Below are 17,055 nucleotides of genomic sequence, written 5' to 3'. Positions count from 1 at the left end.
GGCATCAAAGAATAAAAAATGATATCATTGTGAATGAGTGGGAATGCAGAGTGGGGACCCAAAGCCCATCCGTAGGTAACTGGACATCCCCTTACAGAAGGGTTGTGGAAAGGCGACGATCCAGTCATGGTGTAGTGTATCAACAATGAAACATACAACCTGCCTCTAGTTCTTAAATGCTTCCTCCCCCACCCCCCCAACTATTATGATCCCAATTCTATATGGCAAGTCTGGCTAGACCAGAGGATGTACACTGGTACAGATAGGAACTGGAAACACAGGGAATCCAGGACAGATGATCCTTTCAGAACCAGTGCTGAGAGTGGTGATACTGGAGGGTGGAAGGAAGATGGAATAGAAAGGGGGAACCAATTACAATTATCTACATATAACCTCCTCCCTGGGGGGTGGACAAAAGGGAAGTGGGTGAAGGGAGACATTGGACGGTGTAAGATATGACAAAATAATAATAATTTATAAATTATCAAGGATTCATGAGGGAGGGGGGATCGGGGAGAGAAGGTGGGGAATGAGGGACTGATATCAAGGGCTTAAGTAGAAAGCAAATGTTTTGAGAATTATGAGGACAACAAAGGTACAAATGTGCTTGACATACAATGGACCGATGGATGGATTGTTGTTGTATAAGCCCCCAATAAAATGATTTTTTTTTTAAAAAAAGGACTCACCTCTTCAAGTCAGAGGAAGAAGCAACTGAAAATCTGATGCAAAGCTCCGAAGCATTTTCAAACAGGGAAAGCCTAACTATAGGGAGGAGAACATTGGGCCCCTTGCGTCTAGGGCACGTGCAAGGAGGCTGAACAGGATCTGCTTTCTTGGAGGGGAGTTGACTATGGTGATGAGTCAGGTAAAAGCCTGTGCGAGAGGAGCTTCTGGATCTTCCTTTGCTGATGGGGTACAACTCCAGGTAAGAGAAATAGCTGCAAAGATGTTCTAATGATTGGAACTTGGAATGTGCAAAGTATGCATTTAGGAAAATTGGAAGTGGTCAGGGATGAAATAGAAAGCATGCGTGGTGATCGAGATCATAGGCATTAATGAACTGAAATGGTATTGGCTCTTTTGTTGCAGAAAATGATATGATTTACTAGCTGAGAATAACACAATCAAGAGGAATGATGTGACACTCCCTGTCAGAAAGGATCTTGCTAAATCCATCATAAAATACAATGCTAGCTATGATCAGATTATATCTAGATATCTTCATGGAACTCCAATCAATACACCTATTATTAAAATTTATGCACCAACTACAAAAATTAGTGAAGAAATTGAACAATACTACTAGTGACTTCAGCCTAAAATTGATCAAACAGGCACCCAAGATGTATTGATAGCTATTGATGATTGTCATGCAAAGTCTGGAAACAAAAAAGAAGGAACAGTAGTTGGAAAATATGGACTGGATGATAGAAATGAAGCTGGGGATCACATGATAGAATTTTGCAAAACCACAACTTGTTCATAAAAAATAACTTTTTTCAACAACAAAAAAGGCAACTATACACATGGACTTCCCCAGATGGAATACACTGAAATCAAATTGACTACACTGGGAAGACACAATGCAGAAACTCCATATCAGCAGCTAAAACCAGACCAGGAACAGACTGTGTTAGTCCAGGATGACTAGAGAAACAAATCCAGAGGCCCTCATGTGTGTAAGAAAGGGCTTTATCGCAACACAGCGAATCCAGAACAGAGAAACCCCTCAGGACCCATAAGGGAAGCAGCGATACTAGGAGGGAGAGGGTGCAGGGTGGTGGGGGGAGTAAGGGGGAACTGACCATACATTGACCATACAATGATCAATGTATGGCCCCCATCCCAGAGGGACGGACAGCAGAAAAGTGGGTGAAATGAGACAGCAGTTGGTGTAAGACATGAAGAAAAATAAAAGACTAATTTATAAACTATCAAGGGGGCAGTGGGCAGGAAGGGTTCAGCAGGAAGGGAGGGGGGAAAATGAGAAGCTGATACCAGGGGCTCAAGTAGAAAGAAAATGTTTTGAAAAAAATGACAGCATATATACACATGTGTTCGACAAAATAGATATATGTATGGATTGTGATAAGAGCTGTAAGAGTCCCCAAAGAATAAAATTAAAGTTACAAAATAAAAAGAGAGAGCTTTATATTAAAGAGTAATTGTATATACAGAAAACATGCCCGCCCAGTTCAGATCAAGTCCATAAGTCCCATATTAGCCCATATTCTTATAAAGACCTAATGGGAAGAGTCATAATGTATACAAGCTCAAAAGTTTCAAGTCACAATGCAGAAATACACACGTGTGTCCACTACAAATGTATGTGCCTATTACAAATCACCACCTACCATTTGCTTCTTGCTCTTCTTGCGGCTCCTCCATGCAGTAAACCTGGAACGCGTCAATGACATCCTCCTTGTTCACGCTCCAATAAACTGCAATCGTTGTGCTTGTGGCAGAATTTGGTTCCTGGGGTTCCAATCTAGGAGGCTGTGGAACTGGAATACAAGCAGGATTTATAACAAGAATGTTATTTTTATTGATCAATATGTGAAAATTCCAGTATCTTTTAATTCCGCTTTTCCATATAGGTGCAAATGTGTGTGTAAGTGCATCTAGATATATATTTATTGTCGTTGATGTTGCAAAAGTCACATATGCATGATTCTTAAAAATCAAACAGAACTATTCATACAGAGTCAAAGGTGGGAGAGCTTCATTGATCCAAATATCCATCAGCCCCACTTTTATTCCTTGGAGGCAACCACTGTTGTTTGTGTGTATATTCCTCCCGAATACTTCTTACGCTTGTGTACATGTGCACAACTCATACACATAGAGATAGATGAAAGTCAATCTCTAAATGAGGTCAACTGGCATGGTGGTCTTGAGATGGGTTTGAAAGTTCTCCAGGATACAGAGGAAGCTTTCTACTCTGATAAGTTACTGCAGTGGTTCTCAACCTTCCTCATGCTGCAACCCTTTAATACAGTTCCTCATGTTGTGGTGATACCCAGCCATAACATTATTTTTATGGCTACTTCATAACTGTAATTTTGCTACTGTTATGAATCGTCAGTAAATATCTGATATCCCGGATGCATTTTTCATTATTACAAATTGACCATAATTAAAGCGTAGTGATAAAACACAAAAAATATGTCATTATATATTGTTAAATATTTATTGCTAATGACAAATAGATGAATTTTTGTTTTGAAGCATGGTGTAGCATGGGTAACAGTCTCCACCCCAGGTACTCATATGTGGGTGTATCTGCATGTGGGGGGATCCGCCTGAAGCCAGATAGAGGAGCAGTGTCTTGGTTTTTAAGGCCATCAGAAATATGTATTTTCCAATGGTCTTAGGCAACCCCAGTGAAAGGTCTTTCAACCCCCCCCAAAGAGTCGTGACCCACAGGTTGCGAACCACCGACTTACAGTCTGTCAACCACACAGGTCAGTTCTATAAGGTCACTGGCCAGTTCTATAAGGTTGCCAGGAGTCCACTCAATGGCAGTAGGTTTTTGGCTTTCTAGAATCCTATATTTAGAGCGATACACTTACAGATTGCATAGGTTTCCAAACTTATTTGGCCTACCACACCCATTTCAGGAAAATAATTAGTCTGTGTCCTCCTAGCGGTGAAAAAGTTTTCTGTGTAGGATAAAGTGAGGTAAGCATCTGCTTCTGTAGCCCCTCTGCATCATCCCAGTGCTCCCCAGGGGACAGTGATGCCCACTTCGGTGTTAGAGGACACATCAACTAAGTTGGTTTTCCATCAAAACACAAACTTGGGTGTGCTTTGTTAGACAACCAGCACTGTCTTCTACACATCAGACAGAATGTACAGTCACCGCAGAGGGAAAGGAAGTTCTTTTCAGCTGTCCTTCCCACTCTTCCTTCTCCAGGCTGAGAAGGCATCCATGAATGAATGATCAAAAGATGCTTTCTGAATCTACTATCTACTTCCTCTTCCTAAATGGCTAAACATACAGATGCTTCTCTAATTTATGTAAGAATTGCACAGGAGGTAAAATTTCTAATAACTGATTCAAATGTAGTTTAATTAATTTAAGACTTGGAGCCCAACTCCATTGCTCTGAATTTTAAAGATAACAATATTCTCCAGTGTTTTACTAGCGATTATAAAAGCTTATAATTATGCTTATTGAATGCTAATGTTACATTTAACACCATAAATCAGTTCCTATACAATTCTCCTCCAAAATTTATGAGATGAAAATCACTGAACATATTTTTGAAAATTAGAGAAAAATGTTATTCCCATCATTGGAAAGATAGCAATGTTTTAAATTTATTGCTCTGTTTTATTTTGTTTTGTTTTTCACAAGTTGACAATTTCTGAGAGTTAAAATTACTGAAGTAACATGGGCCAAGTGTTTATAGACAATTTTATTAAAAATTGACACAAAGTTCAGTTCAATTGAAAGATGAAAATGAAAAATAAATAGGTGCAAAGAATGAAATCAAATAAGCTAAACCAAAAAGATTCTGAGTTAGTTAGTTTATTGTGCCAACCTGGCTGATAAACACATGCGGGGTTGGTTAATTGAAGGGCAGAGGAATGAATGGCCCAGTGAGCCTCGCCTTTCTAGTTCTCGGAGCTCTTATTTTGTGATAATTGGACCAGGGTACAGCTGCCTTAGCAGTTCCCTGCTTCAGCTGGCAAGGCTGACTTCCTGCAAGACATCCCTGAGGAGAAGCTGCATGGACCTACCCTGATGCAGCCCTGGGTGCTGGAGCAGCTGTGTGGAGACCCCTGCCAGCGCTGAGATGCTTACACATTCACTGACTTGGCTTTCATCCTGCAGTCGGCATCATTGCGTCTGTTTTGTGAGATGGAGGAGGACTTTGTGGATTGGTGTTGGACAGATGGGCTAGTGGGTTAATGTTGGACTTGTGGACTTGAGAAGCACTGGGTTGGGATATTTTCTTGATGCGCACTTAGCCTTTATATAAAACTCTCTCTTGTATATGAGTTGCTGTGCATTTGTTTCTCTAGCATACCCAGACTGACACAGATTCAATAAAGATGCAAAGAGCCGAAGGAATACACAGCTATGAAAGATGAGAAACAGCTAGGAGAGGCGTCAAGTTCATGGGTTCCAAGAGCAGAGAAGCTAGTCTAAGATTGTACCTGGATGTCTCCGTTACTAGGGATATTACCTTAGCCTTGCCATCTCTAAATGAGAAAACACCAATGCCACTAGCAGACAGGATTGTTGTAGAAAGCGAAATAATGTTCCTGACATATAACCAGTCACAAAAGTGTCTATCCATGACTTGTGGTTATTGTCACCCTAGTAGTATTAAAAATCACAGTCAAATAAAGGGCTTAGAGGAATTCAAGCAATGTGATTCCTTGAATAGAAGAGTTTGTATAAAAATGGGTAGTATGGATTAGCCTTTAGGCTAGTGGCCCCAAGGCTGATAGTTCAAACCCACTAGCTACTCTGAAGGAGAAAGATAAGGCGGACTCTTCTGATAAAGATGCCCCGCCTCAAAAATCTATATATAGAGTCGCTATGTGTTAGAATCAACTTGAAACCTTTTAGTTTGGTATGATGTCGAGAAAGGATTTTGAACAAGAACTCAAACTACAGCCTCGACTGTAGAACCGTAGGTGAATCACTCAATCTCTTTGGGCCTATTTCCTTTTTTGTCAAATGGCTACTGTAAGGCTAAATTTTTCAAGGGTCCTAAGGTGCTATCATGCAGAAAGCCAAATAATTTTGAAGGGAGCACAGAAAATACAAGAGAAGGAAGAAACTCCCTTAGGAGGGTTTGACTTGGGGATCCATGATTTGGCAAATCAGACACGCCACTGAGGTGAGACAGAGAGGACAGGTGTCCTCAAGAACTGATGTTGGTTCGAGACCTCTCCTCATTCTCTGAACGTTTTTATTTTTCTTCCCGGCAGGAGATGGATGTCACATCCTACAGAAGTCTGTCCAGAAAAAGGGAGTTCCATAAATTTTCATGTTGTCTACGTTTCTGTACGAGGCAAGTAGAAACTCTAATAATTGCCTAATTGTGTTTCAGGCAATGTTGGAGAACACCTTGAGGCATGAACAATGAAAATCCCTCTTTGTTCTATGAATGATACTTTAAGCCATAGCTGCTTATTTTTTTATTACATCTGACTTTACTATGGGAGAGCATTTCATTTCTCTCTCTCTTGCTTTTTTGTAGGGATTGCTTCACAAACTTAAAAAGCCATCCCTGGCAACACCAACAACCAAAAATAGAAACACAGAAGTCTACCACATCTCCTGCTTTTCATAAAGACCAGTGATAAGGAATTAAAGCATGTGGCTGGAATAATTTGTCACCTAAAGTGCTCCTGGCCTAAAAAGCATTGGCATTAACAGCCTTATCAAGAAGAAGGAAATGCTTTTTGAAGCATTCTAAAACTTCAAAGGGAATGAGACTATCTTACGGATACAATCTAATAACAATGACTGGCTTTACAACTCCTATCCGGTCGAAGACCACCAGACTAAGGCTGTTTTACTCTTCTATCATAATACATTTGAGTAGTCGTGACATCCAAAAAGGCTACGTGGAATTTTGAAGTAAAGATCCAGAGCCTCAGAAACTGTCCGGAGGGTCGCCGTGATCAGAATGGACTCAGTGACAGTGGGTTGGGTTTGGGTGGTTACGGCATTGGCTATAAAAAGTTCAGCCCAAGAATGTCCATCTGCCTGACAGAGCGTGGCCACCGAGACTCTTCACATTTGGCAAGCTAAGAAGTAGATCCACTTAGACTTCAAGTCCTAAGACCAGAATCTATGGATTTCCAATCAACTCGGCTCTCAAACATCCTCTGGGAGTCAGAGCCAAGCAAGCCTGGGGCGTGTTCACACCATGCACGGCAGTGACTGCCTCCTTTGTGGGGAGCAGGGTTAAGCGCAAAGACTCTGAGGCCACACTTCCCACACACCCTGACTCGCCGTGTGGTCTTGGGTAATGTGACACTTCTGATTGCAAGTGCTCTTCCCCATCAAATGGCGATGATAATAAAGCCTACCCTAGGGTCGATGTGAGATCAGAGGGTATGCCATTCTTCTCTTTCCACATGTCAGGTGTCGTGTCAGCAGCAATCACTGTTTGCCCTCATGCCCACTGGAGAAGTCACATCCTTTGCTCTACTTAGTTTCAGGTGCCCGGTCAGACATTATATTTGAGAAGCAGCCACATTCACAAAATGAACACCTGTGCAGAGAATTTTCTCTGTTAGAGACCCACCTCCAACCCCTGGTCCGCCCTTGGGCTGCCTCTGCCTTCACCATTAACACTGTATGACCATTTGGCCCTGTGACTTCCAAGAACATACAATGACCTCTCGTTGCCTGACAGGTATTTAGAAATTCTAAATAAACAACAGCATATCGCGAATCCCTTGAAAGCAACAGATCTGCTGTTAATAAGAACGTCTTCATGCCAGTCTGCTGTATTCGAGGGCCTCTAAGAGACATCACGAGAAAACATCCTTTTGTTTGGAGACAATTCTGGAGAAAACCCATTAGGGTAAACGACTGAAATTTTCACTTTATAGTGTGTTCCCCACCCAATTCCACCCCCTTTCTTTCTTTCTTTCTTTCTTTTTGTAAAGACACAGTTACCTTTTGACCAGCCCTCAAAAAACTCACAGCCATCAAGTCAATTCTGACTCATGGTGACCCGATAGGGCAGGGTTTCTAAGACAGTAGCTCTGTACGAGAGTAGAAACCCTCAGCTTTCCACTCCCCAGAGAGGGACTGACTGGTGGTTTTGAACTGCTAACCTTGTGGTTAGCAGCCCAATGCATAATCCCCAGGCTACCAGGTCTTCTTTATTAAAGCCCTTCCTACACACAATTGATAGTGAACTGTCAACTTTTTTTCAAGCAGCTGTTCTATGCCTCTAAGACTTTAAGGTGATTTGAGAAGTCTAGAGCCTCTTTTCAGGAGACCAGTTACATACACGGTACAGTAACTTTGGTAACTTCGCAGAAACACAACATCTCTGAGCAGTCTAACTAAATTTCATTGTCTTGTTGGTTAAAATAGCATATTAAAAAATATTTTGAAGAGCTGGCAGGATGCTTCTGACAGCTGAGTGGGAGGCTCCGGGCTACAGAGCATGATGCTGAGCTGTTAGTTCTGTAAGCTGAGGCTTTGTTTGGGGCGTGGGGGAGCTAACTGAATTAAAAAGGGGAAACCGTTCTCAAGGAAAACTCTTCAACACAGACAGAAAGGCTTGATTTACTTTTCCTTCTACACCTGGCTGCTAGCATGAAGCAAATCATGTGTTTGATACATGGATTATGTGCCAATAAAACTGTCAGAAAATAAGTAAAATAATAAATGGGCGGGGCTGAAGAAAAGGAGCGAAATCCTACTTTAAAAGGAAAGATCATGGCTGGCCCTACTATGAGCCATGATGCCCCTCAGTGACTAAGGGCGATACAGGGGACAGCACCGGAGACACAGTGTGGGAATTGCACCTGACCTGATCCCACCACACCGAGGCAATGCACTGGGGGAGTGCAGCGGAACAGCAAGGGAATGGAGTGGCAAGGTCCCCAGGGAATGCTGAAAGTGGACTTTGGGGCCAGGGCGTGGTGCCCCAACAGACTGGACTGGAAAACGCTCCTAAGGGCCAGCAAAGATCCCTGAACTAACTACAAGCTTTTCTCTTGTGAACTGTTTTGTTCTGTTCTTTTTCAGTGGTTTGTTTTGGTTGTTTTGTTGTCCGGTTATATACTGTTGCTTTGTGTTCCTCTGTCTAGTTTTCGTGCATGTTAGTGACTCCACAGGTCTGTCTGAATAGGACAGGCTGGATGAACTATCGGGAGGAAAAACAACGGGACCGACAGTTCCGGGGGGACTTGGGGTGGGGGGTAGGGGGGGTAAGGAAGTGGTGTTAACAAACCCAGGGACAAGGGAAAAACATGGGACCCCAAAGGGTAGAGAAGGGGGAGTGGCAGGCCTGGTGGGAAATGATCAAGGGTAAGGTTGATTAGAGAAGAGGTATACTCTAGCCCAGGTGGCAATGAAGCATGGTAGTAGGGCAGGAGGAAGGTCAAGGGAGATGGAGGAAAGAGCTAGGAGTCAAAGGGCATTCATGGAGGTCTAGACAAAGACATGTACATGCAAATATATATAGGAGGTTTGGGAAATAGATCTTTGTGTCTATATTTATAGATCAAGTATTAAGGTGGCGGAAGGACCTTGGGCCTCTACTCAAACACTCCCTCTATGCATGAATACCTTCTTTTATTAAATTGGAACTCTATGATGCTCACTCTCCCGACACAACAGCTGGAGCCTACATGGGTGAACAAGTAAATGTGGTGAAGAAAGCTGATGGTGCCCGGCTATCAAAAGAGATAGTGACTGGGGTCTTAAAGGCTTGAAGATAAACAAGCGGCCATCTAGCTCAGAAGCAACAAAGTCCACATGGAAGAACACACCAGCCTGTGTGATCGAGTGGTCCCAAAGGGATCAGTTACCAGGCATCAAAGAACAAAAAATCATATCATTGACTGCACACCTCCATGATAGGATCGCTGAAGACAAATGGGTGCATAAGCAAATGTGGTGAAGAAAGCTGATGGTGCCCGGCTATCAAAAGAGATAGTGTCTGGGGTCTTAAAGGCTTGAAGGTGAACAAGCGGCCATCTCGCTCAGAAACAAATAAGCCCACATGGAAGAAGCACACCGGCCAGTGCGATCACGAGGTGCCCAAGGGACCAGATATAAGGCATCATGCAAAAAAAAAATATATAAGTGTGTGTATGTATGTGTATTTATGTGTATATGTATATATGTATGTGTATATATATATTATATTAAATGAAGGGGGAAGTGCAGAGTGGAGACCCAAGGCCCAAGTGTCAGCCAATGGAGATCCCCTCATAGAGGGGCTTAGGAGAGGAGATGGGTTAATTAGGGTGTGAGGTAGTATCGATGAAGAACACAGCTTTCCCCCAGATCCTGGATGCTTCCTCCCCCCAACTACCATGATCCGAATTCTACCTTGCAGGGCTGGATAGGACAGAGGCTGTACACTGGTACATAGGAGGGTTGGAGATACAGGGAATCCAGGGTGGATGATACCTCCAGGACCAAGGGAGTGAGGGACGATGCTGGGAGAGTGGAGGGTGAGTGGGTTGGAAAGGGGAAACTGATTACAAGGAGCCACATGTGACCTCTTCCCTGGGAGAGGGACAGCAGAGAAGGGGGGAAGGGAGACCCCGAATAGGGCAAGATATGACAAAATAACGAGGTATAAATTACCAAGGGCATATGTGGGAGGGGGGAAAAGGGAGGGAGGGGGGGAAAAAAAGGAGGACCTGATGCAAGGGGCTTAGGTGAAGAGCAAATGCCTTGAGAGTGATTGGGACAGGGAGTGTATGGGTGTGCTTTGTACAATTGATGTATGTATATGTATGGATTGTGGTAAGAGTTGTTGGAGTCCCTAATAAAATGTAAAAGAAAAAAAAAAAAAAAAAAAAAAAAAGGAAAGATCTCCCTAACAGAAGAGACCGTTTTGTTTCCATCACCGCTGCTTCCCACCCCCACCACCCCTCAGAGCAGACAGCGAACTTCAAAGGGAAAGCTGGGAAGCTTGATGCAGGGCTCCTCCCCAGCTTCCTCTGAGAATCCTGGGTTAATAATTGACAGCCTAGACCTACACTTTGTCTCACTCATTGCCTTACATTAAATAAATAAACCTTCTGAGACCACCGAGCAAGAGCTACGGGCATTTCATCAAGGTCTTAGATGAAAATTCTTACCAGCCACTTGTTTGAGCATCTGGTCACTCCTTGCCGCGCTGTCCTCGTAATGTTCAAAACGGGAAAATGCAGCAGGAATGTTCTCCAAAGAAGCCGTGCTCTCCATTGCAGAAAGCAACCTACCAGGGAGAAGATATTTTTAGGTAAGTGGAGAAGCTGTTAGCCTACAAAAGGAAAGCTAGAAACAATTGCTCAAAATGAAGCTGCTGCTGGTGGTGTTTTTTTTATGAGCGGGGCCTTGAATTGATTCCAAAGGTTGCAAAGTCTGGGAATGCCTGCCTAAAGGCTAGTCTTGGGGTTCCTGGGTGCAACTAGTAAGGCTGGACATTTCGCTTCTAGGTCCCCAAGTGGGGAAACTCCTGCCCAATCATGCAGGCTTCCCTTTTCCATCAATAAAGTTAATCCTTCTTTCCAGAAGGCCATAAGGGCTCAATGCGTCTGTAGGCTGCCCTGCTATTCAAAGACTTCACAATTATGCTTCCAGCCATTCGGTCATTCAAAAAATATTATTTGCCTACTCTATGTCTGGTGCAATGTTCTAGGGCCTGCAGCAGGGAAAGAAAGTGAAGTCTACCTGTTCTTAAAAGATCAAACAGACCACTGTTTGTAAGTCAATGTTAATAGGCTTTATTCAAGGGGGATGCCAATAGTATTATAAATCCAGATGGAAAGAAAAAAACCTCAGGAGAGCCCTGAATAGGAGAGAGAAGGAGAAACCCCATAAGCCTTTGTCCTCAGCATGAGGGGCCTCACACTGCCCTCAGTGCACATCCCTCAGAGAGGATGGGCATCTCCCAGCAGATGAGTCAACGAGGAGAGAGCTGAACACTGGCTTCATTACTGCAGAGTCTGGTCATCCCGGCACAGATCCACCTGAAAGTCTTCCCACTTACTGCTGGCAGCTTCTCCCAGATAGTGGGATGGCTCTTTCCTTTGTATAATTTGCATCTGTTCACACAGCAGCTCCTCAGAAAGGCCATCCCATCCATGGGTCTGCTACGAACACAGCGCTGTCAGCCATCTCTTCCCCTTATTCCATTTCAGTTTACTTCCTCAAACTTAGCAAACCAGGCTTATTTTTTGAACAGACTGCTTCATGAATGTAACCTACATTCAGAAAGGGATTCTGATTTGTTCACCACTGTGTTGGGTGATGCATGGAGCTGCTAGCCACAAGGTCAGCAGTTCAAACCCACTAGTTGCTCCAAGGGAGACAGTTGAGGCTGTCTACTCTTGTACAGATTTTCTCTTGAACTCCAAAGGGGCAGTTCAACTCTGTCCTATAGAGTTTCTATGAGTCAGAATCAATTTGATGGCAGTGAGTTCAGGTTTTGTTATTATAATGCATTATATGGTTGTAGCAGCATGTAATCAATACATTTTTAATTAGTAAGGGCCAATATCAGGATCTCAAAGCAAAGTCTCAACTGCTATCAAGTTGACTCTGACTCATAGCAACCACGTAAGACAGAGTAGAACTGCCAGCGGGTTTCCAAGACTATGGTCTTTACAGAAGCAGACTGCTACCTCTTTCTCCCCCAGAGAAGCTGGCTATTTCTAATCAATGACTTTTCCAGATAACGGCTGAGCACTTTAACCACCGCACCGTCAGGACTCCTAGTAGCATCTCAGGTCATTAGTATAAAGAAAAAATAACATATAATAGAAATATTTAAAGAGGGTCCATGCTACTTACTGCTGTTAGAACCAAAAAAATTATATCATTGATGGCAACAAGCAGAAACAGATAAGGGCGGGGACAGAACAGCATGGACATGAACTCATGTCATTGAACTGTACATATTATTAATAGTGAAATAGCAAGTTTTGTTACATATGTATTTACCAAAATATGTATAAATTCATTCATATATATCTATATATAGATATAGATATATATTCACCCATTGGATTTTAGGGAGGTGGTTCCAGTGGAGCTTCAAAGAGGAATAACTGGTGGAACCATGGAAGCTGTGAAAGGGGGGTGAAAATAAAATAGGAAAGGTAACACACAAACACATAGTTTGGCTGTGAAGAGTCTTTCATGTCCATTGAGAGTTTGATTTTATAAGATAGGAAAGTGATGGAAGAGTTTACACAGGGGAAGTTGGAAGTACCCTGGCAAGAGACTTAAGAAAGATCAGAGCAATGAAACCAAAGAGATTAGTTGAGTGAAGACAACATGAGCCTAAATGGAGCTGGATTAGAGAGAGAGAGAGAGACATCTGATAAAAGCTGATTGCTTCAGTTTGCAGGAAGATTGCTTGAGTAGGTAGGAAGACTAGATTCAGAATGTGTTGGACGGTGGGCAAACCATTGACTAGGCCCTTTACATGGCATTACTAATTAAATAGAGGAACCTGTAGCACAAAAGCTCGGGCTGCAGGTATCACAAATAAAAGGTCTGCGTTTATCTGCCCACCGACCTATTCCATTGTAATGTCCTCATCTGAATGGGCAAGTGGACATCCTTTTATGAGTAGCTCCTGCAATGATTGCGACTCCTTTATCATTTCATTATTATGATACAATAGCACAAAATAGAGGAGGGAGAGAAAAAAACATGCATCTTCTTAATGGAGCAGCATTTTCTAAAGCAAATATGTTTTTTAAGATATGCAAATGCTGAGCCTAAATATGCTTGACAGCATTCCTTAATTTAAGCGTTTTCGGTGTGGAGAAAAATAATTTCATGTACAAGCACTGCCTTCAAAGATGCAATATGACGAGAGGGGAAGGCAGCAGCTAGGCAGAACAAGCGAGAAAATGAGCCCTGCTGGTAGGAAGGAGCCCCAGTAACCTTGAGACTTTGAGGCAGACGTTGTCTTGAGGACATGAAAGGTGTCTTTATTGTGAAGCAATCAAGTTTCATCAGACATGTGTGTGTATGTGTGTTCGCGCATGTTTAACCCAGCTCTCTGTAGTCGCTCAGTTCATCCCAAACCTCAGAACTTGTTGTTGCAGTTTTCTTTAAAGAAAATTTCATATGCCCCCTGGGGCGACACCATGGAGCTTAGCAAAGATGACGTCATGGTCAACTGGACAAGAAATGTAAATTAATTGAAATGATGCCTAGGTGAGCGAGTAAACATGCAAGCTGAAGACGCTGTGCTAGAGCTTAAAGGATGGCGACTCGTACTAGCAAGTCAGTAGGCCAATGCGTCGAAAAGCAGACATAGTCTAGAGCAATATTTTTAAGGTGAAAAGTATTCTCAAATTCTTATTCATCAAGTTTCCCTTTCCCTGTCAATCGATATCTTCCATGACTTGATAAAATATAAGTAAGCAGATATGCATCAACATTGGAAAGTCCAGAGTATAAGGAATTGCACTATAAATCCACTTACTGTTTGGGCACAAATGTACAATTATCTTTAGAAGAAATGTATAATTTTAAAAAGAACTATACGTGCAGCCTGGGTATCAATTTCCAGACCTGCTTGCTGGGCCTCAGACTCCGGCATAACTATCAGAATTGTTCAGTGATGGGCAGGTACTCAGTCCTGCCCTAGAAACTCTGATGGAGTGGTTCTCGGGTGGGACCCTGGGATCTTTGGTCTAACAAACCGCACAGGTGATGCAGATGCACAGCCAGGTGGGGACCCTCCCCCCGCAAGCCAAAGGAAAATTGCTATAAACCAGAGATGTTCAACCTGGCTGCATATTAGAATCCTCTCCAAAAACCCAAACCCATTGCCACCAAGCTGACTCTAACACATAGTGTGCTTATAGGACAGAGTCAAGCGGCCCTAAGGTTTCCAAGGCTATCCAAGCAGATTGCCACATCTTTCTACCACAGAGTGCTTTGTGCGTGGCAACTGCGAAACTTTTGAGCAACAACCAAACATATTAACTACTAGGAGCTTAAAAACAGCACAGGCTACATGATGACTTCAGAAACTCAAGGGATCAGATTTAGGCATTTGTAGTTTTGAAAGCACCCAAGTAATTCTATTAATAATAAATCCCATTAAAAAACCTTTCCTAATCAGTACCAATACTAACATCATTTATAATTAATATATTTTATTTTCCTAAGAGTATTGGACAGATTCTGTCAAATGAAACTTTTAATAAATAAGATTAATCTGTGCAGTCTCAATTTTAAAAGGCAGGAGAGAGATTCTTAATTCAATTTCATTTTTTTTAATTTTCAAAAGTCAAAACAAAAAAATTGTTTTAAACTTTATGTTATTTCATTTTATATCCTAGCACTGAAGTCAACTGAAAGAAAATATTTATGATCCTAAAAATTTTCTATAAACAAAGAAATGAGAAAGTATTCAGTGCAACCAGTTAGAAACACTTCAGGCCTTGCTATGTGGCAAAAGAGAAAAGATGTCAGAACGGTCTAAGAATTTTAATATCACACACTCCAAAAATAAACAAGGGTCTGATAGTGTCTGTTTTGATAGACAACATTTCCCAATTCCTCTAGTGGTTTGTTTTGTGAAAGAATAAGACATTTCTTTTGCACTGAATGTTAAAACAACAAAGTTAAAATCAAAAGAGGAAGAGTCATTGAGGTTAGTTGAGCAGAAAGAGAAGATGAATGTGCAAGTATCCTTTGAAGTGACTATCAGAAAGCATTCCGTTCAGACCACATAAGACATAAAATTACACAAGGAAGAGATGAATGATTCTGTGAAATATTCATATTTAACCACTAAGTCTTAAGCGTCTGCAAATTGTTGTTTTCAATGACAAGAAAAATGCTCTACGTGAGGCTGTAAATATAGAACACATCTCAAGGAAGCAGTTAAAAATCCACATTATGATAATTGTTATGTAACAAAAGCACATGCAATTCTCTTCCAAACTGCCGTCTAGCTTTTGAAAGCACAATATCTACAAGTGAAAACTAGTTGCTTACTACATTTATTTTATCATTGGCAGCTCACTTTCTATAAAGCATAAAAGTATTAAAATAAAGCAACCAGTCATGCTGTTCTCTGTAGCCACTACATTGCACCACATTTTATATACCTGTCATTGATTTCTTCAAAGGACTTATGAGAAAAAGTAAAAGGGGAGAAAAGAGGGAGGGAGAGAGAAAGACAGAAACCAATTAACACCCAAAAGGAAAAAGCAGTCAACAGCATAAAGATTATGAACATTCTGTAGTTGCTCCCCTTCCGCTTCCCCTGCAGCTATTCCTCTCAGGGTGCTTGAGCCTCTGCAGCAAGGAGCGCAGTGCTGGGGGTGCAGGTAGGATGGTAGTGGGAGAATCCATATCTAACTCCACTCTGCTTTCTGGGATCAGCAAGGTCTGCAATGTGTTGCTTAATCCCTGCTTCTCACGATCCATGGAGAAAATGGCTTGGCCTCTAGAATAGAATTCTCTGAGGCAAAACAGTAAACTTAAAAGTGTTCAATGCAGCCTATACTCCCAAAACCTTGTCTCTGTACTTCCCAAATTTCCACAAATGGCTATTGTTATTTTTATAAGCAGAATAAATATTGGAGAAGGAAGTATTCTGAAATAGCAAAGATAAAGTTCTGATGAAGCACTTTATTAATGTTATATTTTATTTGGTAAGTTGAGTCCAATTTCAAATACTAAATCTTTGCCTGAATTAAACAAAAAGCAATGAAATTATTTCAGTTCTCCATTCAGTATGGCTATATCCACCTTGTGCATATTTGCCCTGGCTGAAGATGCCCCCAAAGACATGATCTCTATGTCCCTTGTTGTGTCTCCAAACTTCACTGGAGCTTGAGGAGATGAGCTCTTTGGAAAGGAGATGCCCACTCACCATAAAATAGTGCCTTTCTCCACTTTGACCATTAGCTTGGCTTGGAGTCAGGTTGGAACTACCTTCAGGAGAAATATCTCCATGACTCCTTGTTAATCTGGGCTTCACAGAGAACCTGCTTTTTTACTCAATAATCTAGGGCAATAAAGGAATCAAATCCAGGGACAATTTGAGGAGCAACCAATAGAGCCTACCTCTGTCCACAGTAATTCCTTGTTTTATTTCAGAAATTCTTTTCCCAAAAAGCTACCTTGTAACCAAAGCCCAAATCCATTTGCGGGAAACTAACACTAGGGAAATAAGGCAAGAACTATATTCCCTAATTTATAACAGAGGGAATTTGGAAAACTAGTGTTCCATGGTAGGAAAGTCACCACTTTGGCTAAGTTAGAGATAAAGTCCAAGTACATTACCCTGCTTTAAATAATGTTCCCACAAATTCTCCCCTATGGGATGGCTATGCTGCCATCCCTTCCCCCAGTGC

General features: G+C 41.9%; 1 protein-coding gene across 1 annotated transcript in view; it reads right to left on the bottom strand.

The window, feature by feature from the left end:
* The window catches only part of CMYA5 (cardiomyopathy associated 5), a 117,793-nt gene that overhangs the window by 47,941 nt on the left and 52,797 nt on the right, over positions 1-17,055 (bottom strand). The window contains exons 5-7 of the mRNA XM_075542663.1: positions 15,802-15,824; positions 10,816-10,934; positions 2,358-2,507 (exon numbers count right to left, since the gene is read on the bottom strand). Of these exons, the coding sequence (XP_075398778.1) occupies positions 2,358-2,507; positions 10,816-10,934; positions 15,802-15,824 (292 nt within the window). The remainder of the gene's footprint in view (positions 1-2,357; positions 2,508-10,815; positions 10,935-15,801; positions 15,825-17,055) is intronic.

The sequence above is a fragment of the Tenrec ecaudatus genome, chromosome 2 (assembly GCF_050624435.1).
Source record: "Tenrec ecaudatus isolate mTenEca1 chromosome 2, mTenEca1.hap1, whole genome shotgun sequence".
Lineage (NCBI taxonomy): Eukaryota > Metazoa > Chordata > Mammalia > Afrosoricida > Tenrecidae > Tenrec > Tenrec ecaudatus.
The sequence above is the reverse complement of the archived record's forward strand: the minus strand, read 5'-3'. Positions and strand labels throughout refer to the sequence as shown.